Consider the following 27077-nt stretch of genomic DNA (forward strand, 5'->3'; position numbering starts at 1 on the left):
CACATCCAAGGACGTGTTGGCTGCCCTAACAGTCTTGCACGAGACCCTGATTTGTCATGCCTGGGACCTGGGTAAAAGAATGGACGCCATTGCTGTCTCACCGTCTCTAGCGGCCACGGTCCGATTCCAAGGGACTGCCGATGAACTTGCAGCTGTGTCCATGGAGGAAATCCCAGCTCTGCCTAGGCACCAGGAGCCGCTGCAAGACCGGGCTCCCGTGACCGCATGGGCCGACATGGTTGCTCGTATGGATGTCTCTTTGGGACACATGTTTAACTGGCGGCTGGGGATAAAATGCTATTTTCCCTCTTGGACTGTCCTAGCTATGTCGTGGCGCTTGCCGGACTGTGTGACTCTCCTCTCCTGGATGGTGCTACTGTGTGTGAGCTCTGGGAAGGTCCCGGGGTCAACGTCGATATTGCCTGATCTCCGCTGTCGATATTTAGATGGATTTGGATTGTTGTACTTTCCTATGGCTGTGCTCCGACCGGACCCGCCCATATTGTTTGGACCCTCAGGACTGTTCTTTAAATCGATTGACGAGTGGACTTCTGGTGGTACCACTGCCAGACAGGGTCAGGGATGATGTGGTTCACAGTCTATTGGATTTATTGTTGACAGACGGTGCAGTGGGTATGTTTGACCGGGATTTCATCGTTGTTGTGACCGGGACTTGTGGTTCTTCATTACTGTACTACTTCATTTCTGGGATTTTCCGAAGTGTAGGGGTGAAGGGCGGGGCCGGGCGACACGACTGAGGGCCCTCCTCTGCTTATCTTCTTTTTCTCTTTCCTCTCTCTTTCTATATTTCGGGTCTCTATTATGGCGACAGGCACGCTGCTGGGGGGTAGGCCATGGCCTTCTGCGGGTGTGCAGGGTGGGGGGTTGAGGGATGGGTGTTTGATCGGTATTTGTTTCTATGGCCCTTTAGTCTTTCTTCTCTTTTTAGTGTCGTCGTCGTTCATGTTCTCTGCAATATGTTTGGTTTTGAGGGGCGGGGGTTCGACTCGCTACACGCTGGGGTTGTGCCTGCATTTCTCCTGCTTTGTGCATCTTACCCCCCGATATTTCCTTCGTATCAGTACTGTTTGTAGATATCCTGATTCGCGCGCAGTATTGTAGGACTGTGTACGACTGTGCGACACCCCTTCTTTAGTTCCTTCTTTAAAAATGAACCTCTCAAATCCTGATTTCAAGTTGGTGCATCTGATTACAAGATATGTTCTGGTATTTTATGACCTCGGATTTCGAACTGCTATAACTTCACATATTGCTTGCTGTACTCTTGCTCTGTTTAGCGGCCGGCCGGGATGGTTGTAGGCCCATACTTGTAACTGCTTGTACTACAAATAAAGGTTAAAAAAAAAATTTAAAAAATCTGCACCTCTCAAAAAGAACTATCTATTTACTTTGCATAGAGCATACTGGTCACCCAAGAAGTTATCAAAATTGGAAAAAGGAGGGGTGAAGCGATGCCGTAAATGTGATCAAGAACGAGCAGATGACAAACATGTTTTGACAGTGCCCCCGACTTCAGAGCTTCTGGGAAAAAAGTGAGTAAGACACTCTCAGAGGTATTCCGACAAGAAATACACGTAAGCGCCCAATTAGTATTATTTGGGGTGGAGCTAGATGACAATGGAAGACCCAGTTTTAGTAAAAAAACTAATGAATTTACTCTTTTTACTAATATTAGTCGCTAGGCGTGAGATATGTATTAAATGGGTTAACCCTGTGTCACCTACAGTGGATGAATGGCTGAATTCTGTGTTTAGAATACATTTGCTGGATAGATCTGGTGCACCTAGTAAAAGATTACAATTTTGGAACAGCTGGGAACAGTATTGGTCTGATAAAATGCTATAAATCTGTGTGTTATTGACCTGACGAAGTCCAATGATTAAGCGCAGCAACAGTTAAGAAATGGGAGATGGCGGTACAGGTTTCAACTCCCCTTAAAAAGGAGATGGCAAGTTGTGTATGAGATGCCTGAAGGCCACGGCTGATACCCTCATGCAGGAAATGGAGATGATTCCAGTGTGTTGGGGAAAGGCCATGGAAAGAACAGAGGGGAAGAAAAGGCTCTCTAAACGTGGTAATCTAATCTTCCGAAATGTATTCTTTTTTTTTAACTTTGCGTGATGAGGACAAAAAAAGAAAAAAAATCTTGTTTCGCTTATTTTGGAAAGAGTAGGAAGTGTGCAGATTAATATAACTGACATTAATATTCTTCCATTGTTTTTTTTTTTTATCAACCACCGGGTGGTGGTCTGTGCGATTGGCGGCAGGATTCATTCCCAGAGAATAGTTGTCATCTTTATTCAGTGCCAACTAGCAATCGCTATGAAGTATTTGGCTTAATTGAAGATATTGATTGACTTATCGATCGAGAATAAATCATATACCATGCAGAGTTTCTGCATAGTCCTGAAAATGAATCAACAATTGGGGCGCTTGGTTTAACTAAAGATTGTGGGGACGCATTCACTACTAATAGAGAACACCTGATTACAAATGACGCTACATCAATCCAGGATAGTTCCTAGCCTTTTGGAGCCTGACACCGACCATAAAGCGATAAAGACGCCCCATGCCATCCAGATAATTAACACCCAGGGGGTTTCCCGTTCACGGTTATTGGAGTCTCCCACTAACTCTATTCCACCTAAACTGTCTAATAATAGTTTGACTAATAACACAGAGGAAGCTCTTTGTACATTGGTGTCCTGGAATATAGCAGGTTTACGTCAGAAGTTGACAAATTCGATTTGGTGTAAATATATACAAAGTCAAGATATTCTTAGTTTGCAGGAGACATGGGCAAGAGAACCGTTACACATCAATGGGTTTAAAACTCTGCACACCAGGGCAATTGAAAGTAAAGGAGGTAGGCCCAAAGGTGGCTTTTGTACACGTATATTGAATACTATGAATTTTAGTAAGGTAGAACTTTATTTAGAAGACATCTATTATCAGCTAGTCAATATTACAATTGATAGGAAGCAATCTGTCATCCTGATCAACTTTTATAATAATATCCCCCTGCCTGACGTAGAATCTGTGATGAAAAAGTTAGTAACTGATATGCAATCACTATGGCATAAAAATGCTAAAGACACTTCTAGGAGGGAATTTTAACTATGTTTTATGTTCAAAAGCTGATATTAATATGTGTGGCCATGATGATAATGAAGGGTTCAGTTGTACGCACTTCTGTCACTTAAAACTGGGGGAGTTGTATAATGAAATGTTGTGCACTCTGGATTAAGGTTTCGTGAATGAAATGTGTCCAAAGCCAGTCCTAATGGGTTACACCTTTAATAGGCGGGGCTTATTTTCAACAATAGATTTTATATTGATGTCAAATAACCATGCTCCAAGAATCAGATCCTTCCATATTGATGATATATCTCTGAGTGATCACTTCCCACTGTGTATTACAATTAAAGGTTGGACGAGTAGCTCAACTATAGAACCTTTAGAATCAATTGCACTTGATAGAATTAATGGTTTTACTATGAAATGGTCTATGATTGATCCTGAAGGCGTTATAAAATATGTAGTTAGTAAGTGCAAAGCTGCTTTTGAAACATGTTTGAACGACTTAGCAACCCCCAGTAGTATTCTTGAGTCATTTATATTAATCTCTAGCGCTGTGAGGGAGGCGCTCTTTGTACAAAAACATGGCAAGGTAAAATCAACAGGGTGGTTTGATTCGAACTGTGCCAAGGCACCCCTGAAATGACAAAAGCACTTCATACTAACCTCAGAAACCAGGACGCCATAAGGGAGGCTAGGAGAAATTATAACCTAGCAATTAAAGAGAGGAAAGCCAGCTTAAAAAAGGAAGCTTGGGAGTCTCTTCATCTGGCAGGGACAGTAGTGCCTTTTGGAAGGCGGTTAAAGCACCATAGTTGAAACAAGACGGGGGTCCCGCTATCGAGATTGCCATCACAGAGGTCCAATGGGTTGAACACTTCACAGAAGTGTTCAAGAGGGTAGGTTACACTGATAATAACTTAGGTGAACCGCTAAAAGTTAGTGACACAGAAAATATTGTCCTCCATTTACCGTGAAGGAACTGACAAGGGCAATCTCAAGTACGCGAGGAGGGAAGGCTCCAGGACCTGAAGGTGTCCCATGTGATTTGTTTAAATCAAACTTAACCTTATGGGGGCCAATTGAAACACAAGTAGTGAATGCAAGTTGTGTTTAGCACCTTTCCTGTCAACCTGGGTAGAGTCAATCATTGTCCCCATCTTTAAAAAGGGAAATCGCCAGGATCATAGATTCGAAAGACCTATTTCATTACTAGACTCTATGACTAACATTGTGGGCTGTGTAATTTTAGCAAGACTCAAGGACTGAGCACTACATAAGAACGTCCTTTCCGACCTTCAATATGGGTTCCGTGAAGGAGTGGGCACTATTGAACAGAGTTTAAATTTAGCTCTACTGGCGGGAAAGTATGTACATGTAAAGAAAGGAAGTTTGTTTTTAGCATTTGTTGTCCTCACCGCTGCTTTTGATTCTGTAATACACGCCAAACTTTGGGAGGTTTTAGAAAAGATTGGCCTTGAACAAATTTTTTTTATTTTTTATGCCGTTTTTATTGTAATGCTCAGACGAATGCTCGATTTGACATTAAGGGTCCAATATGTAGGGGAGTCAGGCAAGGATGTGTCCTTGCCCCATTCCTTTTTAACCTGCATATAAATGATTTACAGGAAGCATTGATTAAGAAACAGGTAGACTACCCCAAGAAAAATGGTCGCTTCATTCCTGCACTTTTATACGCTGATGATGCGGTTTTATTGTCACAAACTCAAGTAGGTTTTAAATGGTTTTAATTAATATATGAAAGAATTAGGACTTAAGGTGAATACTACTAAGACATATGTCATGAGATGTGGTAGGTGCAGTAAAAAATGTCGGGAGATGTTCATAGGCGATCAAAAAAATTGAGGCAACAAATCTTTTTCATATCTTGGATGACCAAGATGACCTATGGGTTGAGGCAGTTAGAGCTAAAAAAGTAAGTTTTATTAAAACTATTTCCGCACTTGCCCAATTTTCAAAAAAGTTAGGGAGAAGACCCCTGGTAGAGCTTTTACAGATCTACCAGGCAAAAAGTATATCAACTGTAACCTATGGCTCAGGGGTGTGGGGTATTGTAAATACCCAGTCACTACAGTCTGTGGAAAATAACTTTCTGAGATATATATTGTCAGTTCCTAGATCAACCTCTTCCTATGTGTGTCATGCTGAACTGCGTTTAACATATCTGTTTGATCTCATTAAATTGGAGCCGGTTCTTTTATGGCACTGAGTATGGACAAAAGAATAAACCAGGCTAAAAAGGGATATTGTAAAGGATATTTTAAAAATGAATAAAGTCCTAACGATATCCTGGGTCAGTTATGTACGAAAATTCCTGCAGAATCTGGGACATCTGGAGTATTTTACTGATCCCGATTCTATGCAAGCGGTACGTAGAAAAGATTTAAAAAAAGAAGGTCTAGCGATGTTGGAAATGTCACGGTTTTAAAGCCCACGGTACTGGAAAATCAAATGATTTTAAGTGTTTTTAAAATTCTGCCATATTTAGTGCTAGTACCTGAAGGATATGGCCGATTCCTATTAACAAGATTCAGGCTTGGAATGGTGCACATACTTATTAGTTTTCCTGATAAGAATAACTGGAGCCGAACTATGATACCCTGTCCCTGTGATAATTGCTCGAGTCAATCCACTATCCATGTTATCTTCTTTTGTGTATTTTATACTTTATTAGAAAGTCTGGATTCTGGCAATGTTGAGAACTATGGGGATAAAAAAATGTCGACCAGCTTACATCGCATTACAAACTATGGACAATGCTAATGATTTGGAAAATTGTGATGCTTTTTTAAAAAAGTGGTCAGTTACAGGAAGAGAATAATATTATGAGGAATTTTTTAAGTATATTGTTTTTAAAATCAATGAAATGTTATGAATCTATAAATGATATTACTAAGTGTGATATAATGATCACAGCTATTGCCAAAATATTTTTTATGAATTAACTTGAAAGATTGTTATTTATTTGTAAGTTTTTTTTATCATGATTATATTGAGTATGAATTGCTTTTATGATTTCAGTAATTTACAATCGAATAAAGCTGAATTTGACTGAAAGTCATCAATTTGGTACAATACTTCTATTAAAATAAATCATAGAATAATTTTTGGGAAATATTGGTACTCTAGAGGCTTTAAATGGATTCATGATTTTTTTCAAAGCGGTACTTGCCTGCCATTTTCGGTAGTACAGTCGCTTTTTCCCTTCCCGGATTTGTTTGAGGACAAATACTGGTTACTCGCCTCGATAACTCAATCCTCTTACCACAAATTATCTCTTGATCATGCACCTTCTCACTCACCTCCTCATATTCATAAGTTATTAGATGTATTCTCTTCTGTATCCCAATTATATAAGCATCTTATACTTATTCCTGAAGATAGAGATTAAGCAGAGGTAGAGAATCTTTGGGAACTCGATTTACAACTACTTTTTCCACTTCAGTTTGGAATAAAATTTGGATCAAAATAAGGAAATCTTCTCGAGCGGTTAATGCAAATCACACTATGTTTTTTTTAATTTATAACCGACTTTTGATCACTCCTGTTACATTACATAAAATAGATTCTGCTGTCCCCTTTCATGGTTGGTCTTGTTCTCAACCCTCAGCAGATCTTAAACACGTTATTTGAATGTTTTCTTATTTATTAATTTTGGTTGAGAGGTTGGTAACACATAAACGCTTTTTTTAACACCCAAGTCCCATTTAGTTGTATTAATATTTTTCTAGGTAGTACTTCCAACCATTGGTCATCTCAGTCCAAGGATTTTTATATAGTAGATTTACTTCTGGTTGTTGCTTTTCAACAAATTATAAACTCTTGGAAACATATCTCAGGCATCTTTTCAAGCATGGTGGGATGGAGCTTGTTACAACCACATACTTGATAGAGCATATATTAATCCAGTTGCACGTGCTATTAAAAGAGATCTCTTACAGCTACCCATACTACTTTTTTAAATAATTAGGCCGTTAAAACACAGTTACACAATCCTGAAACTGAAGAAGCGCCTAAGCCTCCATGAACTGTTCTTTATTAACAATATTTGGTTTGTTTTGTTGTATGCCTTTTTAGATCTTTTTATAGAATGTTCTTATACTGTTAATTAATAAGTTTCTTCCTGACAATGTTATGTATTTCATACCTGTGATTATATATGCTCAATGAATATTTTGTTTTATAATTGCATATTTATCTCAATAAAATTCTATTTTCAAACAAAAAAAAAAAGAACTGGCACTCCCATGCAGCACTGGAGCCATCAGAGATAAAGGTTCTATTGACAAAGAAACTGGAACAGGAAGGCCTGCCAGTGCTATTGCTTTCAGTCTGAATTATGGATATACTATACTATAAACATTCAGCCTCCTGAGGAAACACTTGTCCTGTTTATGAAATGATCCACTACTTATTATCATACGAAGGGTAGGAACAAGACAATGGATACAAACGGGGCAGCAATAGTCTATTCCTCTTCCATATACTTGAGGGACCATGGTAAGTCTTGCCAAGCCAATTCTGTTGAAAGATTTAATTGATATTGGATGGAAAAGATCCTTCTAAAAAATCAGGTCTCATTTTACAGTGCCCTTAGGGTACGTCAAATGAGGGGCAATGCAGGAGGGAAAATGCCAGACTTTTGCCTTTTAAAATAGTCAGGAAAGAATGACTGATCGGGTCTAATGTGAATCTAAAACATTTAATTGTGAAAAACTACAGTTACGAGTAAGTAACAGTATGAGTTAGCAGATGCAGAAATCCTGAATACGTCTCTAAGTAACACTGGTTAAATTAGACTAATATTGCACTGGATCAAGAAGACAGAACAAAATAAATGCCACTGTAGGTAGGTGATCAATATCTCGAAAGACAATCTACTACTTTTAGTTTTCACATTTTTGAAAAACCAGTTTTATTGCCGGTGTCATTATCTCCATCACTGTGTGCGTTCTTTTGCCCTACTGAGTTTCCAAACTCTAGGATTAAAAAAGAAGCTGCAGGGGATGATTTTGGATTATCAACACTTTATCCGACCGAACAAAGTATTCTTCAATTTGAAAATGATTTTGTTTGATACCTTGCGCGCCATTGGACTTGGCAATGGAACAGAATTTTCCTTTTGACCTGTGCAACCAGTTTGCTTGGCGCTTACAACACTGGAAGGTCCAGATGGGTGACAGCCAAGCAGAGCAACTGAGGACTTTGTGCCAGGGTTCTGGAACAGGTGTCTGTCAGGTTAACCATACATATGCATGACGAACAAGTAAGACAATAGTTTTGACTTAGTATCTACCTGCTCATTCTTCTGAGTGATTATCCAGACATCATTTGCCTATCATGACTGATGGCGGAGGCTAAAACTAACAGAACGGTTCAATATGCAACTGCTAAATGCTGGGGGAGGTTCGTTCCCAGACTAGCTGGAGCTAACTCCTCACTCCAGCTTGATATTCCAGGGGACTCACCCTCCTACAGCAATGGGTTTGCAATAGATATGGAGGGCATGCAGTCTGTAGCAAAGGTTTACTACTTAATTTTGTGGAGCAAGGAGTGGCTGTGTTGGTTGTAGTCTTCCAACTAAACCCATTTTCCTTGGTACAGTGTGAAGTGTAGGAGGGGAGATGAGTTGTTTGAGGTTCTGGTTCTTTCAAGGTAATGTAGGTTAGCTAGCACAACTTTATGGGCCAGCATGATTCAGAGTGAATTATTTTGGAATCAATCTGGATAGCGACCAAGAGAGTTTGCCCTGACTTGGGGAGTTGTGGTGTGCTTATGAGATATGTGAAAAGGTTCCATAACAAGATTAATTGAGCACAGTTCAGCAATTTGTCCAGAGGCACGGGAGCCTTGTGGGTGCGAATTGTGACTTACTTTTGTATCTTGGTTATGTCGCACAAGTTACTACTTGTGTAACGATATATCTGTAAGAGACATTAGTTAGTAATAGATTCCTTACCTTAGAATATCCCCAGGCGTCAGACTGGATCCGGAAACTTTTGCGTAGCAGTACCCCTGCGCGTCGGTAGGCGTCGTGATGACGTCGTCGGAGTACTTAGACGCCGCCTCCGCGTGCTAAAGTCAGTTCTTAGACACAGCTTTTCCGAGCCAGAAACGTAGAGCTATGCTAAAAAACAACACTGGTGCCTTGAAACTAGGGCCCTGAAAGGGGATGACCTTAACCCTAAATATCGGCTCGCAGAACGGGGAGGATGGGTGGGTCGGTAAGGAATCTATCACTAACTAATGTCTCTTACAGATATATCGTTACACAAGTAGTAACTTGTGCATCTGAAAGAGACACATTAGTGATAGATTCCTTACCTTAGAATAGATACCCCTGCAATACCAACCCCGGTGGTGGGTCTGCGAACCAATAATCACACCAGAAAGTCCTGGAGGACGGAACGGCCAAATAAGCCATCCCTCCGGACTTGGCTGTCCAGGCAATAGTGTCTTGCAAACGTGTGCAGCGAGGCCCACGTAGCTGCCTGGCAAATGTCCTGCAAGGGCACTCCTCGGCCCAAGGCAGTTGTAGTCGCTGTGGCCAGAGTGGAATGAGCCTTCAGCCCAACAGGGGGTTCCTTCTTAGCCAAGGAGTAACATGCCTGGATACACAAGATGATCCACCGCGAGATGGTCCACTTGTGCACCGCTTTCCCTTCCTTAGCGCCCATGTAACCAACAAAGAGTTGGTCATCCACCCGGAACTGGCGTGTGAGATCCAGATAGAACGAGAGCGCACGTTTTGGGTCCAGACGGTGGAGCCTCTCTTCCTCTCTCGAGGGATGCGGAAGCGGAAAGAAGGTGGGCAGGGTGATGGATTGCCCAATGTGGAAGGCTGTGACTACCTTGGGCAGGAAAGAGGGCCTGGTCCTCAACACAACCATGTCCGGATGGACCGAAAGGAAAGGAGGTTTACAGGATAGAGCCTGGAGCTCACTCACTCTCCTGGCAGAGGTGATGGCTACCAGGAAGGCTGTCTTCAACGTAAGGAGGCAGAGAGGACAGTTGTGAAGTGGCTCAAAGGGAGCGCACATCAGAAAAGTAAGAACCAGGTTCAAGTCCCACTGAGGCATCACAAAGGGAACAGGAGGGAGCGTATGTGTGATGCCTTTCAAGAATCGATTAACAATAGGGGACTTGAACAAAGAAGGTTGATCAGGCAGCCTCAAGAAGGCTGAACGAGCTGAAAGGTAGCCCTTGACAGTGCCCAGAGCAGAGCCCCGCTGGGCAAGAGAAAGAAGGAAGAGAAGAACCTCAGAAAGAGGGGCAGAAAGAGGATCTGCAGCCTGTGCTGTGCACCATGCCACAAATCTGTTCCACCTGCAGGCGTATACCGACGTTGTGGAGGGACGCCTGGCTGCCAGAATGATGTTACAGACTTCAGGAGGCAAGTCAAACGGCCTCAACTGCCGCCGCTCAATCTCCAAGCATGGAGGTGGAGACTGGACAGGTTCGGGTGGAGGACGGTCCCCTGCTGCTGCGACAGAAGGTCCTCCTGAAGAGGCAGACGAACCGGGGGATCGACTGACATACTGAGTAGCTTGGGATACCAGTACCTTCGTGCCCAGTCTGGAGCCACAAGGATGACTTGTGCCCGGTCGCGCCCGATCTTCTTCAGCACTCTGGGCAGAAGTGATATAGGCGGAAAGGCGTACAACAGACCGCAACTCCACTCGCGACGAAAAGCGTCTCCGAGCGAGTGCCGCCTTGGAAATTCCAACGCACAGAACTGATGACATTGCGCGTTCTCTTAGGTGGCGAATAGATCTAACCAAGGCTCTCCCCACTGCTGAAAGAGGCCTTGCGCCACGTCCGAGTTCAGACGCCATTCGTGATCCATCATGCACCGGCGGCTGAGTTCGTCCGCCCTGGCGTTCAGAGAACCTGCAAGGTGTTGAACCACCAGGGTCACGCCCTGATGTTCCAGCCAGTGCCAGAGGCGCAGAGCCTCCTGGCAGAGGGTCCACGACCCCACCCCGCCCTGTTTGTTGCAGTACCACATGGCGGTGGTGTTGTCCGTGAACACCTGCACTACACTCCCCCGGACAGAGGGGAGGAATGCCTTCAGTGCTAGACGAATGTCCCGCAGCTCCAAAAGGTTGATATGGAGCCGGGACTCCGCCGGAGACCAGAGGCCTCTGATCTCCGCCTCTCCCATGTGGCCTCCCCAGCCCTGGAGGGACGCGTCCATCACAACTACGTGCTCCGGTTGGGGAAGGGAGAGGGTTCTGCCGCTGACCCAATCGCGGTCCGTGAGCCACCACCGCAGCTGTCTCGCAGTGCCCTCCGAGATCAGGACATGTTCGGACAGGTTGCCCTGATGCTGGGCCCACTGAAACTTCAGGTCCCACTGCAGAGCCCGCATCCGCCAACGGGCGTGATGCACCAGAAGGATGCAGGAGGCCATCAGCCCCAGAAGCCGCAGCGTCAACATGACCGAAACTCGGGATAAAAGGCTGAAATATTGGAATCAGAGCCTGTATATCCCGAACCCGCTGTTCGGGTGGGTAAACCCGAAACTGCGCCGAGTCGAGAACCGCTCCGATGAATAGGAGCTTATGAGAGGGGCACAGGTGTGACTTCGGCACATTGATGGAGAACCCCAGCAGGTGTAAGAGGTCTGCCGTCGTCTGGAGGTGGCTGACGACCGTCTGGGGCGAGCCCGCCTTCAACAACCAGTCGTCGAGGTAGGGGAAGACTGAAACCCCTAACCTGCGCAGATGAGCTGCGACCACCCCCATCACCTTCCTGAACACCCGTGGGGCGCTTGTAAGGCCGGAGGGGAGGACGGTAAACTGAAAATGCTCGTGGCCTACCGTGAACCGCAGGTAGCACCGGTGGGCCGGCAGGATGGGGATGTGGAAATAGGCGTCCTGCAAGTCCAACGCTACCATCCAGTCTCCTGGGTCCAGGGCAGCCAAGACCTGAGCCAGAGTCAGCATTATGAACTTCTCCTTCCGGAGGAAGCCGTTGACGTTCCGTAGGTCCAAGATAGGGTACCAGAAAGTAGTGGGAGTAGCAACCACGTCCTACGTCTGGCCCAGGAACACGCTCAAAGGCCCCCTTGGCCAAGAGGGCCTAAACTTCCTCCTGGAGAAGCTGCAAATGATTCCCCGATACACGGTGGTTTTGCGGTGGCATGGCTTGAGGAGTCATCTCGAAGGGGAGGGAGTAGCCCCTTCGACGATCTGCAGCACCCACCTGTCCAAAGTGACAGTGCGCCAGTGAGAGTGGTGATGGCGAACCCTGCCCCCCACTGGCGTCACATGGGCCGAAAAGCACGGACTAGGAGGGTTAAGAGGCGGATGCTGCGGGGGAGGGTGTGGACTGGCCTCGCCGTTGTCCCTGACCGCCTCCACGGCAATTTCCACGGCCGCCACCGCGCTGGATGGTAGTCTGCGGCGTGTGGCTGGCAACAGGTGTGGGGGCGCCCCTTCCTTGGCCACGAAAGGAGCGAAAGGCACCCGTTTGCTGGCGCGGGCCGAGAGGCCCAAGGACTTGGCCGTAGCCCTGGAGTCCTTAAAGCGCTCAAGCACATGGTCTGCCTTGTCGCCAAAAAGGCGACGGCCATCAAACGGCATGTCCATCAAGGTGTTTTGGACATCAGCCGAAAAGTTGGCGGACCTCAACCAGGCGTGGCGTCTAATTGCCACCGTCGTTGCCATCGCTCTACCTCGTGAGTCAGTGGTATCCAGCCCACACCGGATAGAATATCTGGCTGCATCCCCGCCCTACACAAGGGCTTGGCCGAGTTTGGCCCGTACCTCCAACGGACACTCTGGCAGCAATTCCGCGACCGTATCCCACAGAGAGTGGGTGTAGCGGCCAAGGGGCAAGCGGTGTTGGAAGAACGCAGTCCCAGACTAAGGGAGGAGAAGACCTTTTTACCGTACATCTCGTACCTCTTGGATTCCCTGTCCGGCGGAGCCGACGGGAATGCGGTCTGGGAAGTGGATGCCTGGATGACCAGGCTCTCGGGGGTGGGGTGGGTGGACAGGAAAACTGGGTCGTCTGGGGCCGGGCGGTGGCGTCTGGCCACGTTCCTATCTACGGGCAAACCCGTAACGGGCTTGGACCAAGTGCCCAAAAGAACGTCGGTCAAGGCCTCATTAAATGGCAGCAGAGGCTCTGTCGGGCATGACTGCGGTTTAAGGATCTCAGTGAGGAGGTTAGTCCTCACGGCTGCGACGGGGAGCTCAAGGCCCAAGGCCTTGGCAGCCCTCATCAACACCACACTGTAGGTTGCCCCCTCTTCCGAAGCCACGGTAGGAAGCGAGACAAAACCAGTGTCTGGAGAGGTGTCCAGACCATTGGCATCCCCAAGGTCACCTGTCCAGACCTCTAGAGGCTGACACTCTCGGGTCAGAGGGTCCTCAGACCCCTCGCAATACTCCTCATCACCCATCTCCTGAAATTCAGGGTTGTCAACCAATGGGGCGGGTTAATTGAAGTAAAACTCCCCAAGCGCCGTCGAGAGCGGCGCACAGCGGCGCCGCTCCGACGTCAGAACCGGAGCGAGGGAGGCATCGGGGACAGCGCCGCCCGAGGACGGCGCTGGAGGTGACACCTGACGGACCGACGCCGGGGGGGTCGTAAGGTCCGCCGGCGAAGACCCGGATCCCGAAGCGGGTCCAGTGGGGTCCTGCGGCGCCTGGCCCGAAGGCGCCGGCGGCGTCGAGACCGTTGGGCCCTGCGGCGCCGGGCCCGAAGGAGCCGGCGGGACCGTGGGGCCCTGCGGCGCCGGGCCTGAAGGCGCCGGCGGCGTCGGGGCCGAAGCACTCGACAGCGTCGAGGCCGAAGCCCCCGTCCCACTAGGGGCCCCAGACGGGCCCGCTGGGCCCGAAGGCGCCGCGGAACCCGTCGGGGAAGAGAGGTTCCTCTTGGCCATGAGGAAACGCTCGATCTCCCCCGGCGTCGCGTCTTGCCCAGGGACCGGAGGGTGTGGAGCAGGCCGCGACGCCCGCCACTCCGGCGGAGCCGCGTGGGCGGTGTCACCCGAACCCCCGACCGCGTCGCGCGAGCGTTGGGGGGAGTCAGAAGAGCGATGACGCCTCTTCGACTTCTTGTGTTTCTTACCTGACGACGACTTCGACCCGGAGGAGTGTTGCCGACTCCCGGAGCTGTGGTGGCTCCGTCCCTGCGACCTGTCCCTCGACCTCCCATGGGACCGGGACTGGGACCTCTCGCGGCGCGGGGCCGACTGCCGGAGTTCGAGTCGCCTGCGGGACCGCTCCCGCCTGGATTTCGAAGAGAGCGCCCGGCAGTCGGAGCAGGCCTTGTCGTCGTGGTCGATGCCTAGACAAGTTAGACACAGGTGGTGAGGATCCGTGACCAACATCGTGCGGTCGCAATCGTCGCAGTGCTTGAATCTAGGCATCCCTATGGCACCGATCGGAGTCGTACGACTTCGAAAAGATGATCAAAATAGTTAGTCAAAAAGTGACTAGAAGTACTGCTTTTTCCAGATCTGCGCTTGCTGGTGCGGAAAAAAGAAGAACTGACGTCAGCACGCGGAGGCGGCGTTTAAGTACTCCGACGACTTCATCAAGGGGCCCACGACGCCGACGACGGACGTGGAGCCGCAGACGACGCCTACCGACGCGCAGGGGTACTGCTACGCAAACGTTTCCGGATCCAGTCTGACGCTTGGGGATATTATAAGGTAAGGAATCTATCACTAACGTGTCTCTTTCAGATACAGTTCTTCAAACAGGTTTCACTAGGAGCTCGAAGTGGGCCACAATGCAGCTCAAATGTGTGTGTCCCTTCATTATCAATAAAACCACACTGGCTCATCAGAGCAGGTACATTAATTATTGCTGGGTCACTAAGCAGCTGTGCACTGTGAAACAACAATGCCTACAGCTCTTCCCCTTGGATGAAGCATGCAACTGATTTACTGAGCTTATTAATGAAAACTATGCTGGTAGGAGTGACTGTAATTTGGGGAGACTTTAATGCTGTTACATGAAGGTATAGAAACTGTTTTGGTTTACGATTTGCAGGTTTACATATAACCTCTGCACTCCATTACAGGGCGGCTGCTTTGGGGATGCAGGTTCTCTAGTGTTGTAGGGACCCACATGAACAATATTAAACTGAATTTTCAATGGTGCATGTGTTGTTCTCCCATTTTAACCATCCATCTTGGGATTCACATTCTTGTTTTGGTGTGTTAGGCCACTACCCTGTCGGGACGACAATGGAGCACCAAAAAAAGAAGTCACGCAGGTATTTGGCATGTGAACTGCTGATGGTGAGCTCACAACGATTTTTCAGTATTCTTAAAGTAAGAAAGCAAACACAACAAGATGATGGAGTGTTGAAACTTTTCAAACACTCACCCCCAGTCAAGAAATCTGGTTTGAATCCATTGTTCATTTGCTCATCAAGCCACCCCATTTTGGACCCAGCCATGTGCTAATCAGTCTTGACCCTGCTCCACGTGGGAACAGTCCAGCCAAAACTGCTAAGACAGGTCTTCCCTGGACCAGAAACAAGCAGCCTGGGACCAGTTTCGGGGTGCCACCCCTCATCAGCCATGCCAGCTTGATTCCAGTGGCACAGCGAGCAAGGGACTCATGTCTGGACATAACCTTGGCCACTTGGGGCAAACAAAGCAAACATAACTAGATGATGGACGGAATGCAGAAAATGTTCAAACACCCACCCTCAGTCTATCACTTTTCACCCTAAGTGGGATGGATATGCCCATATGAGGGTCCCTAGCTCGCTGTGCCACTAGATTTAATCTTGCCTGGATGATGAGGGGTGATACCCCGAAACTAGTCCCAGGATGCTTGTTTCCGGTCCATGGAGGACCTGGCCTGGCAGTTCAGGCTGGACTGTTTCCATGAGGAGCAGGGTCAAGGCTGATTTGTAAATGGCTGGGTCAAAACTAGGCTGGCCTAGTGAGCAAAAGAACAATGGATTTAACCCAGTGCTCTTGACTGGGGATGAATGTTTGATTCATTCAGAACTCTGTCCATCATTTGTTGCTACAGCACTTTTCACCCTAAGTGAAATGGGTATTCTCAGACATGGGTCCTTTGCTCAACGTGCCACTTGATTTAAGGTAGCCTGGCTGATGAGGAGGTGCTACCCTGAACCTGGTCCCAGGATGCTCGTTTCCGGTTCAGGAAGGACCCAGCTTGGCAGTTCGGGTTGGACTATTCCCATGAGGAGTTGGGTCAAGACGGATTTGCATATGGCTCAGTCCAAACTGGTGTGGTTTAGTGAGCAAAAGAACAATGGATTTAACCCAGATCTCTGGACTGGGGGTGCAAGTTTGATTAATTCAGCATTCCGTCCATCATTTGTTGCCACAGCACTTCTTAAAGTTGTTATTCTAGGACAAGCAGCGCTTTCAAAATGAATTTACCAGTCAGTGAACAATATGAAGAGTGAGAATGCAGTGGGTGCCCAGAACTAGTCTTCCCCCAATGCCCCTGAGTCAGCCTGCCATAATTCTTCAGGTGGAAGGTGCTCATATCACACGGGCACAGCTTCCACTTTACCCCCGCCCCATGTCAGATGTTGGTAACTAAGCATTTGTTCGCAACAGCAATTGCAAACCAGTGATACAGGTGGATTTCAAATAACAAACAACAGTGGGATACCCTTTTAACGTCCATCATCTTTGGATTTGAAATGAGCTGCAAAAGGCAATTTGCAAGTCAGAAAAGCTTTTCTTACTCCCACAGTACCTTTAGGACATTGTGGCTTCTGCAGCTTCAAAGCCGGTAATTTTCTGAATCATAGGTTTTTGTGACATCAAAATAATTTTCCTGGTCAGTTCCAACCATCCAATGCTCTTCTATACAATCGAGTAGGGCATTTCTTTTCAAAAGTGAAAGTGGAAACAGCCAATCTTGCAAGTGTTATAACTTTTCTGATTTAATAGGTATGGAGAAATAATGAAAGCACAAAAAAATGGGCACTTTACTTTAAAATATGCATATTCCAATAAAAAATATTTAGAATAAGGAAAATATTACCCTTTCTCGTAGCTTTTCTCTAACAAAAAGTCGCAGGACAGTAAACGGTGCTCGAAACCAAAGCGGCGACGAAACAATAAAAACACACTTCAGTCGGGCAGGAAAGGCACCCTAAGTAAAAAATAAATATATATGTATATGCAGATTAACAGGTTATTATATCAATCATCAACTTCCTGACTATGTCATGTGTTTCACTGAAGTCATCACGTTTTTACGACCAAAAGGAAAATGCTACTTACCAGAATGCATTGGTCTTGGCATGTAGGGCTGCTGACATTCATATCTTAGCATAGATCGCCGCCTAGTGTTGGGTCCGGATGTTTGCACCTTGTTGTCCTGGAAGAGTCTTCAAAGTATCACGAGGTAGGTGACTCCTCCCCTGGATTACAGTGCGCATGGGCATCTTCTCCATCTTCAGATTGTTTTTCGCCATTGTGGCAAAGATGGAGTATAGAAAGGTAAGAGATGACCATGTAAATGTATGTAGAAAAGATTACTGCAGCTGTGACAGGCACCGGGGAGGAGGGTGGGCGATATGAATGTCAGCAGCCCTACATGCCAAGAACAGATGCACACTGGTAAGTAGCATTTTCCGTTCGAGGCATGTGGGCTGCTGAATTCATATCTTAGCATAGACTGTATAGCAGTATCTCCTCTAGCGATGGTCACCTGAACCAGCTGCAGCAGTTTGAAAAAGAGTGTTGAGGACAGCCTGGCCGACAGTAGCTTGGTGCTTTGCTTGCACGTCCACACAGTAGTGTTTAGTGAAAGTGTGTATGGTAGACCATGTAGCCGCCCTACATATGTCTTCTAGGGGAATATTTCCAAGGAAAGCCATGGATGCCCCCATTTTGCACGTTGAGTGGGCTTTTGGAGGGACAGTTAGAGTGCGCTTAGCCTTTTGATAGCATATTTGAACCCATTTAACTATCCATCTGGCTATCCCGGTTTTTAAAATGGGGTTACCCTTATGTTGTGGAGAAAAGCAACAAATAGTTGTTTTGCCTTCCTGAATGATTTAGTTCTGACAACGTAATATAGCAGAGCCCTTTTTACATCTAGTGTGTGTAGGGCTCTTTCAGCCACTGACTGCGGGTTTTGGAAGAAAACTGGCAATTCTATCGACTGATTGATATGGAAAGTGGATATAACTTTTGGCATAAACTTAGGGTTAGTACGAAGCACTACCTTATTGTGGTGTATTTGCATGAAAGGTTCTAGAATGGTTAGTGCCTGTAGCTCACTTACTCGCCTGAGGGAGGTAATGGCAATAAAGAGTGCCGAATACACAAAAAAGTGCCTACGGGTCATAACAGACAATACTTCTGTGCGTCTGTGTTTAGAAGAAAAGGCACAATCCCTCCCGAGAAACCAATCGGTTAAAAATGTTTGAAAACAATGGTGCTAGTTCTGACTAACGTAGCTCAAAGCCACGTCCATTCCACCATGTATTAAAAGCCGCGTCTTGTTGATATGCCTAACGCATAAGAATGACGCTGGTGGCATCTTTCGTTTGCTGTCTCAAGGAAAGATTCCGATAGGGTGATGATGCTTGGATTTTAAAGATGTGCGCAACTTTTAGCCATTGCCTTGAAATGAAGTATCCTGAAGAATGACTCAGTCACCCTTCAAATTGACACAATGACACAGGTAACATGGAACTGAACATTTATTGAGATGTTGCCTATGATCTGTTTTCTGTGTATTTTCTTTCTCTTTTTTTCTTTGTGCTCATTTCTAGTCCTAATGGTGTTTAAGTTCTGTTGTGAGTGTGGTACTGAAAATTCTGGACCCTGCTATTGTGTGGTACCGAAGCTTTACACTCGTGTCAAAAATATCATCGTATCATGACGAATTTGGTATCGGCAGACCGGTAATGATTGGGATATTATACCTATGCATTTGCGTCATGTTTGAATGACGAAATCACCCTGAAATCGTAGTTTCTGTCTTGAACCCGTGGGTTCCATTTTGTGAGCGGCATCCATTTTGTGATTGCCCTTACATAGTCAAAATGACCAAGGCCGAATTCGATCTGAAAGGACACGTACACCTTTGCTAACTCCTCTGTGACCTGGGCGAGCGGACTCCACTGCTCAAGCCAAACCTGTTCGGGCAGTCCCCATCCCAATGGCCGAGCGAGATTAGCATCAAAGCACAACATGTCATAAACCATTCATCGCATACAAGCTATGGCTAATCACACACACACCTGTCCCTGTTTCTTCTTTATGACTAGTTTTACAAGGAGGAGGTGCCCGATTTTATTGAGGGTTCATCGATATCTGATGAAAGTTCTGGGCCTTGCTAGGTAATCTATCACGAACTGGACAAGCTAAAATATGGGTTTGCCGTCATGACTCTGCTTTTTCTTTGTAGTAGAAATATTTATATGACCAACTGTAAACCGAGGAATTCTTGCCCGAAGTGTATTATTTTGTATAAAAAGAAGAGGCTGGTTCTGTAAAAACGAGCAGTCTCCTGAGAACATACATGCGCTTCATGCTGTTGTACTTCTAGGATACCTGTTACTGGTTGCAGCCAATAAACTCGATCCTTGACATCACCTAGAAGACTCTGTGTTTCTGTGGTCCGAAACAGGAAGAACTCAAGAGGTCTTTGGGTGTTCCCCTGGCACCGCCGGGTCCATAAACCCGGTACCTCAGTTGGCGCCCAACTTGGGGCGGTATCAAGCGGTATCGGTCCAAGCCAGATGTTCGTGAGGAGCTTCGTGTGAAAATTCCAGAGGACGGCCATCCTCTTCAGCGACCCCTGTATGTCGACGTGGTTCCGAAGGTCTTTGCTGCGAGGTTCCCCGCGTCCCGACGGCTACGAAGGACTGCTGCCCTGACTATCGCCCTGTTTTGGACCCTTGATGCTTAGTAGAGCGAAACGATAGACGAGTCTTCTAGTGACGTCATCGATCATCGATACTTCAGTTAAGTATAAGTGGAGCGTCTCCCAGTCCTTAGTTTGGTTCTTAGTTTGGTATCCCTTGGGATACGCTTTGATTTGGAACTTACAAGCGCCAAAGCCGAGGGACTCGTGTATTCACGAGACTATCGTATTCGATAATCCTTTGAAGTTTGAAGCTAGACTAGAGAGCGAAGATGCCTGGTCTTAGCAGACTTGGAAATTTGTTTTGTCTTGGTTGTAGTAGGGACTACCGATTCGAGGACTTGTGTCCGGTTCCTCCGATTGGAACTCCAACATATGAGCTCTATGTGAAGCATGGCGTAGGCCCTATCACATATAATGAAGTGTGGATCCGATACACCAGAAACTATGGTGTTTTAAAATGGCCCCAATATGGTAGCTTTGACACAGAGATTTTAGATAATCTAGAGGTGAAACTTTTCAAGAAGAAAGCCCGGCCGGCGATGTTTGACTCCTTTCACCTGTGGCGCAAAGAAGCCAAACAGAAAGAAATGAAATTAGCAAAGAAAAATAAACGAGGTATGTCAATGGTACAAGCTGCCGTTGCATTCAGGGATAATGAGGAAGAACAAGAGAATGAACTAACGCTTAGAAGTAGGAAGCTAGCAGTAGATAAATGCTACCCAGTTCTGCCATGTAAAGGACGAGAATCAAAAGGAGAACTTGATAAGGATCCTTTAATGTCTCATCTACTGAGTTCTCCACCTCCATATGCGCAGAGTGCTACAGCACCACAGCAACCTTTGGTTGTACAACCTTCGGCGCAGACCTCTCAAGAGCCGCCGCCTTTGCTACACACTCCATCTGCTTTCTCTACGACTTCGCCTACTGCTCCAACTGCCTATCCTAATACTCCTTCTGCTACTGCCTCCACCTCTGCTTTACATCGTCCTGTCTTTTCTGGCGTTTCTGCCTTTCCGTCAGCTTCTCCTTCCGTTTGACAGAGAGTTGCAAACACTGTTACTGGTCTTTTCTCCCCTTTCTTTGGGTCGCCTAATACGACCCCTAACACAGAACGAAGACAGTTGAGGAGTCGACTGCCTGACTATCATGAGAGAGAAGTACTGAATGAGTTAGCACGCGAATGGGTTACCAATACTGTAAAATATGACGTTCAGTCCGTTATGGAAGTCTTCCGTCAGTGGGAAGCATCTACACAGAGATATGTATTTGAACACATGTGTGTATATCTCCGTGAAGATTTGAGGGGAAATGACCCAGAGCACGACATGCCTGAATTATTCCATGTGCGGTTCAAGTTTGCAGAAGGCATGATTGTGGGTGCCGATGTTGAACAAGTGATTGAAACATTGTTGTCTTATAGGAGTAAGGGAAGCAATTCTCGATCACTATCTGAGCATGACATGCCAGGTAGGAAAAAGGCGCCATAGTATCCCATGAGAGAGGTTCCCCCAGTGTGGAGGGAAGGTGACGCAAATGCGAATCCAGCCATTCCACTGCATTTTCAGCGTGTGTGGGTACATGTTCCCTGGAAAAGATCTGAGGTTTTGGCTCTGAAACAGACATTGCCTGATCCCCGTAAAAATCCTGCAGGGTATTATAAGGAGTTATCACAAACTGCCAGCTCCTGTATCATGAATTTAGCCGATATAGCCATGTTGTTTGGAAATGTTGTTCCACAGCCTTTGTGGGGATAGATTCGTCATGCAGATCATGATCAAGAGTTAGGTGATACATGGGTTAATATTGCTGCTGCTGATGCTAGACAAGTTGGTGGCTCTAAGCCCGAGCCTTTGGTAGCAGAGCTTCCTGGTAGGATTATCACGTATATGAAGACTCTGATGCCCGAATTGCGTGTGAATTGGGACAAGTTGTCTGCGTGCAAGCAGAAGAAAGATGAAAATGTGTCTGACTTTTTCACGCGGTTTGAAGAGACCTTCGTCGATCATAGTGGTCAGGATATGGTTACTGAGGGTGGCCAGAGATTGTTTGTTGACAAATGTGTACATAATTTACTTCCTGAACTGTGTAATAAGTTGAAAGATTCAGAAAGTGCTTGGGCTGTTTCCACGTCAGCGCAGATTTTAGCAACAGCCCAGTACTATGAGAATAGGCGCAAAGATGAGCTAGAGAAGGCGACTAAAGAATTGAAAACTAAAGTCCTTCTACAGCAAGCTTATCCGCCTCGTACTGCTATTCAGCACGATTATCAGCAGCCTCAGCAGTATTCGAGAAACTCGCAAAGAAACGAGTCTTCTCAACAGCATTTACTGTATGGTCCGAATCAGTGTGCGCATTGCAAGGAAGAGGGTCATTTCAAGAATAGTTGTCCGGCTTTGTTACGCCGTATGAATGGTGTTTCTGGTGCGAGAGGTAGAGGTGTTCAACACGCCCCTAGAGGTAGGGGTCGTGGACATTTCCCCCAGAATGCTCCTTCTTTCCTTCCTCATAAATCTATGAATAGTTTTGACCAACAGAATAATGCGCTTTATAGGACAGCTCAGTACTATGCTGATGACTACTATGCAGAAAACGAGAATGAGGGTAATGATTGCTAGGACAGCCATGGACAAAGAGAGGGAGTTGTTTCAGTTCCAGTAGATCAGAATGGACCTTATGTTAAAGTGATTACATCAGGTGTGTCAGAGCCTTTTCTGTTGGATACTGGTGCTACAAAGAGTTCTATTATGCACTCAAAGCTCCCTGGTGCACCTTTGTCTGGCGAAATGAATGTTTCAGTAGGTTTTTCTGGCGCCCCGGTTAGGAACCCGATCTCTAGTCCTATGTCCCTTTCTGTTGGGCCATGTGAATTAGAAGCACCCCTCATTCTTACAACAGGGTGTGGTGAAAACTTGTTGGGATTGGATCTGTTAAAGAGACTATATGCGACTTTGTACTGTTCTCCTTCGGGAGTACAACTTACAGTGGGTAAGAAAGTGGTTTCTCCAATGTATTTGTCAAGGGAAAAACATCCAACAGAGTTGTCTTCTCTTCCAGATATACTTTGGGCTACTGGCTCTAATGATGTGGGTCTTTTGGAAATAGCTCCATATGTTATAACATTGAAAGCCAATGTTAGGCTGCCACGTATTCCCCAATACAAGATCTCTAGTGAAGGTGCAAAGGCGTTGTTAGCAATCATTTATGATCTGATTGAGAAAGATGTCATTGAAGAGACAACAGGCAACATTTGTAATAGTCCTGTTCTGCCGGTTTTAAAGCGTACTGACCCTTCCCAACCACCTGTCTATAGGTTTGTGATTGATCTTAGAGAAATGAATAAGATTGTTGTGCCACAGTTTCCAGTTGTTCCTGATATCACTGCCTTATTGACTATGATTCCAGCTTCAGCCACTTGGTTCACAGTGATTGACTTGAAGAATGCTTTCTTCAGCATCCCGATTGCCGAAGAGAGCAGAGATATTTTTGGCTTCAATTTAGGAGGATGAAGTTTCCGCTTCCAACGCGCTCCTCAGGGCTACTGTGAAAGTCCATCAATATTCAGTCAGGCTCTGAAATCACAGCTTGACACGATTGTTTTGCCTGACGGCGCGACCCTTATTCAGTACGTAGATGATTTGCTGGTCGCTGCAGATACTGAGGAGATTTGCAAAGAAGCTACTTTGTCATTGTTGCGTCACTTATGTGATCTGCGCCACAAAGTCTCTCTTTCAAAACTGCAATATTGCCGACAAGAAGTGACCTACTTAGGTCACCTCTTATCGAAGGAGGGAAGGAAACTGACCCCAGAGAGAATTCAGGCAATTGCAAAATTGAGTGTCCCAAGGACACAGAGAGAAGTGCGTGCTTTCTTGGGCATTACATCATATTGCAGACAATGGATACCGAATTTCTCCTTGTTGGCCAAACCTTTGGTGGCATTAACTTGCAAGGATACACCGAAACCCATTCCGTGGTCTGAGGAGTGTCAGAAAAGTTTTTACGAATTACGTGATGCCTTGTGTTCGGCTCCTGTGTTGGGTACCCCCGACTACAGTAAGCCTTTTACATTGTATGTCCATGAGAAGGAAGGTTGCGCATTATCAGTCCTGACACAGTCCTTTGGGGACAAACAGCGTCCATGCGCGTACTTTATAGCGACTTTAGATCCAGTAGCTAAGGCATTGCCAAGTTGCTTGAGGGCCACTGCGGCAGCAGCTGTCTGTATTCAACAGTCTGCTGGGATAGTGATGAATAATATGCTGATTGTCATGGTCCCACATGCAGTAGACATTTTGCTAAACAGAACAAGGACACAGCACTTAACTAGTGCTCGATTGTCAAGTTATGAGCTGACACTGTTAGTGTCATATGGATACTTCGTTACATATATTGCGTTAAGTTAGCATGAGTGTATTACATGTTTAAACAGCCGTTTTTCCTTCGGCTTCAGTTTTGCACACAACACCTACTTGTTGTTGTCGCTTTCACCCTAGAAGCGGTGAGGTGGTTTATTTGGAATAATATGTTATTTCTATGCTATCAGCTTTGCCTGGTACACTTAGTACAACTGTCTGCACACTGAGAGCTGAACAGTCTAAGATTAACCTAACACAAGGTTGCTGGAAGGCCTGATCCTCGCACCACATTAGACATAACACAAATAATGTTGATGCCAACATTTTGGGCTCTACGCGGGTTTAAGATAGAGTTACACGGAATGAACGTACACACTTGGTGCTGCGCATGAAGAGAGCTGGTAGCTGTTGATGTGATCTACTCCTACTGACATTTAGAGGTATGGGGCCGCCCTGCTAAAGCCCGAATGAGACCTTCTTAGATATAAAATAATACTCTAAATAGGGTGCGCGAAATATAGGTGATATAGATTTCTCTAGATTTTGCATTATAACATGCTATCACCTTTTGCTTACTATGGATTAGTGACTATGCTGCTGACTCTGATTTTTATAATCTGCATTTTGGTATTATACAAGATACTGCGTTTGAGAACTTTGCATTGAATAATAAATATTTCAAACTTGCACTTGTGTTCTTTGACTCTCAGTTTTGGTTTGAAATGATTATATAACGAAAGAGTGTTCATGTGTTCCACGATTCCTGAGGTATTCTAAAGTTCATGTTCTGGTTTGTCTAAGACATGGATCATTCCATAATGAGCCATGAGACACTGTAGCTAGCTAGGTAAGGGGATTTCTGATACTGAGATGAGTTTTGGATCATCCTAACTCACTGAGGTTCTAGATCTCTATGCACAGTTCTGTGAGAGAACGGAAACCCTGCTACATGGCGCCCGTACATTGTTGGCCTTCAATCATGACACTCGAGTAGTATATCATTCAAACCTTGACACCTTCATTCCCGTTTCCGGTAAACGGTGGTGTCGGAAAAACCTACCTATTTTTTAATAGGTCTTTTCAAGCTTGAATTCTTCTAAAAACGGTTTCTTCGAATTACTACCCAGTTGTGCTACAAAGTGTTCTTTGTACTTTTTTTCTCTTCCTGTGCTACCATGGCCGTGGACATACCGCAGCATAGCCGCGTCGCGGTTCGCGACCACTTGCGGGCATATACTGTCCCTGCGGAAGGCTTGGCTGTGGTTCTAGTGGTGAGTGCGGAACATGCGTACCCGTACGAATTGTTTTATTCCTGGGTGACATTTCCGGCAGTGGACGCTAATTCGGGTGTCTTCCATTCATACACTGCCTCGGCTGTACCGGCGGCTTATGCTCCGTACAGGGCACTGGAAGTACCTATCGATGCTTGGCAGCACGGAGTTTGGTTTGGTGGCGCCCTACCCCATTCTTTAACGGCTCCGAGGTTAGGTCCTTTGTCCATTCCGGGCACAAATTGGCCCGCTTTGGGTGGATTTACTCCTCATCCTAATCGCGCCACTTGTAATGTGGGTGACCTGCGGCGTCTTCATGATGTCGCGGTTGGAGTGATTAGAGCGCTTGTTCATTACATTGGTCGTAATATTCATGGCGCAGCCCCCGCAGGCGCGCAGCTTCGGGCAGAACAGGCTGGTTTGAAAATCAGTCCTGTCTTGGTGAATTCCGTTATGGGCAGAAAGCCAGAAAATAAGGATGATTTTCCTTACTGGCTTGCCGAGAAATTCGACCAGCTGGAAGCTGTGTTTCCTAATACGACTCCGGGTGAAAAACACCGGATTCTTACGCTTAGTTTACCGAAAGATTTGGCCCCGGAACTTGCTGACTGTGAAACATGGGGTAAGACTTTTGCGGCGGTTTACTAGAGGTGCTTTGGCACCCCGTCAGTGTCGAACCTTTCTGCGGTCCTAAAACGTGTTCAGGATGATCACGGACCGGAGTCGGCGGTTGAATTGGGTATGCGCCTGAGCGGCTCGTTTGAGACAGTTTGCGGTCTTGTCCTTGCAAATGTCAAGGGAGATGCAGTGAACTTTCAGGTGGCCAATGCTCTGGCGTTAATTCCCGATGCCGAGAAACCCCGTCAGCTGGCAAGAATTATTGTGGCGGCTTATAAAACGGTTGGCCGCAATTCAAAGGGTGTAAAGGCTTTTTCTGAAAAAGAGAAGAAGCAGCCCCAGGGGCAGTCTTCGGAAACGGGTAGACAGCCCAAGTCCAAAAAACAAAATTGGCCTAAAAAGCAGAATCAGGGTAAGCAACAACAACAGCAGACACAGGTTTCTAGTCCTACGCCTTCGCAGCCTGCGCAGTCAGATCGAGTTTATGATTTGCGCGATCGCGCGACGATTAAATCGCCTGAGAGATTTCAGGCTTCTGACCAACGCTCTCCTCGTTCCTTTCAGGACTCATCGGCTCCGTCAACCGGTGGTGGAGGGGGCGGCAGGGGCAGGGGTGGCCAGCAAGGACGTGGCCAGCCCCGCACGCGAAGTGAAGGGGATCAGCGGGACGACTCTACGCCAAAGAGACCGCAGTTTGCCAAGAAGAAAGTCGCAGCCTTAACGGCCCATCGATATGCCCCAGATAGTGAGAACGCGGCTTCGGAATCTGACGTGGGCTCTGACCTTGCTGGACAGCGCGGCGGAGATTACCATAGTGAGAGAGGCCCTCCGTCCACTGTTGAAGGTGACAGCGACTGAAACTTTTA

At 46.4% G+C, this 27077-nt stretch overlaps 1 protein-coding gene across 3 annotated transcripts in view; it reads right to left on the reverse strand.

The window, feature by feature from the left end:
* The window catches only part of LOC147727877 (tyrosine-protein phosphatase non-receptor type 9-like), a 1887882-nt gene that overhangs the window by 987826 nt on the left and 872979 nt on the right, over nucleotides 1-27077 (reverse strand). For all 3 annotated transcript variants that reach the window (XM_086961826.1, XM_086961825.1, XM_086961827.1), the window contains one exon: nucleotides 17124-17234. In XM_086961826.1, the coding sequence (XP_086817952.1) occupies nucleotides 17124-17234 (111 nt within the window). The remainder of the gene's footprint in view (nucleotides 1-17123; nucleotides 17235-27077) is intronic.

This window comes from Lissotriton vulgaris, chromosome 3_1, assembly GCF_964263255.1.
Source record: "Lissotriton vulgaris chromosome 3_1, aLisVul1.2, whole genome shotgun sequence".
Classification (NCBI taxonomy): Eukaryota; Metazoa; Chordata; class Amphibia; order Caudata; family Salamandridae; genus Lissotriton; species Lissotriton vulgaris.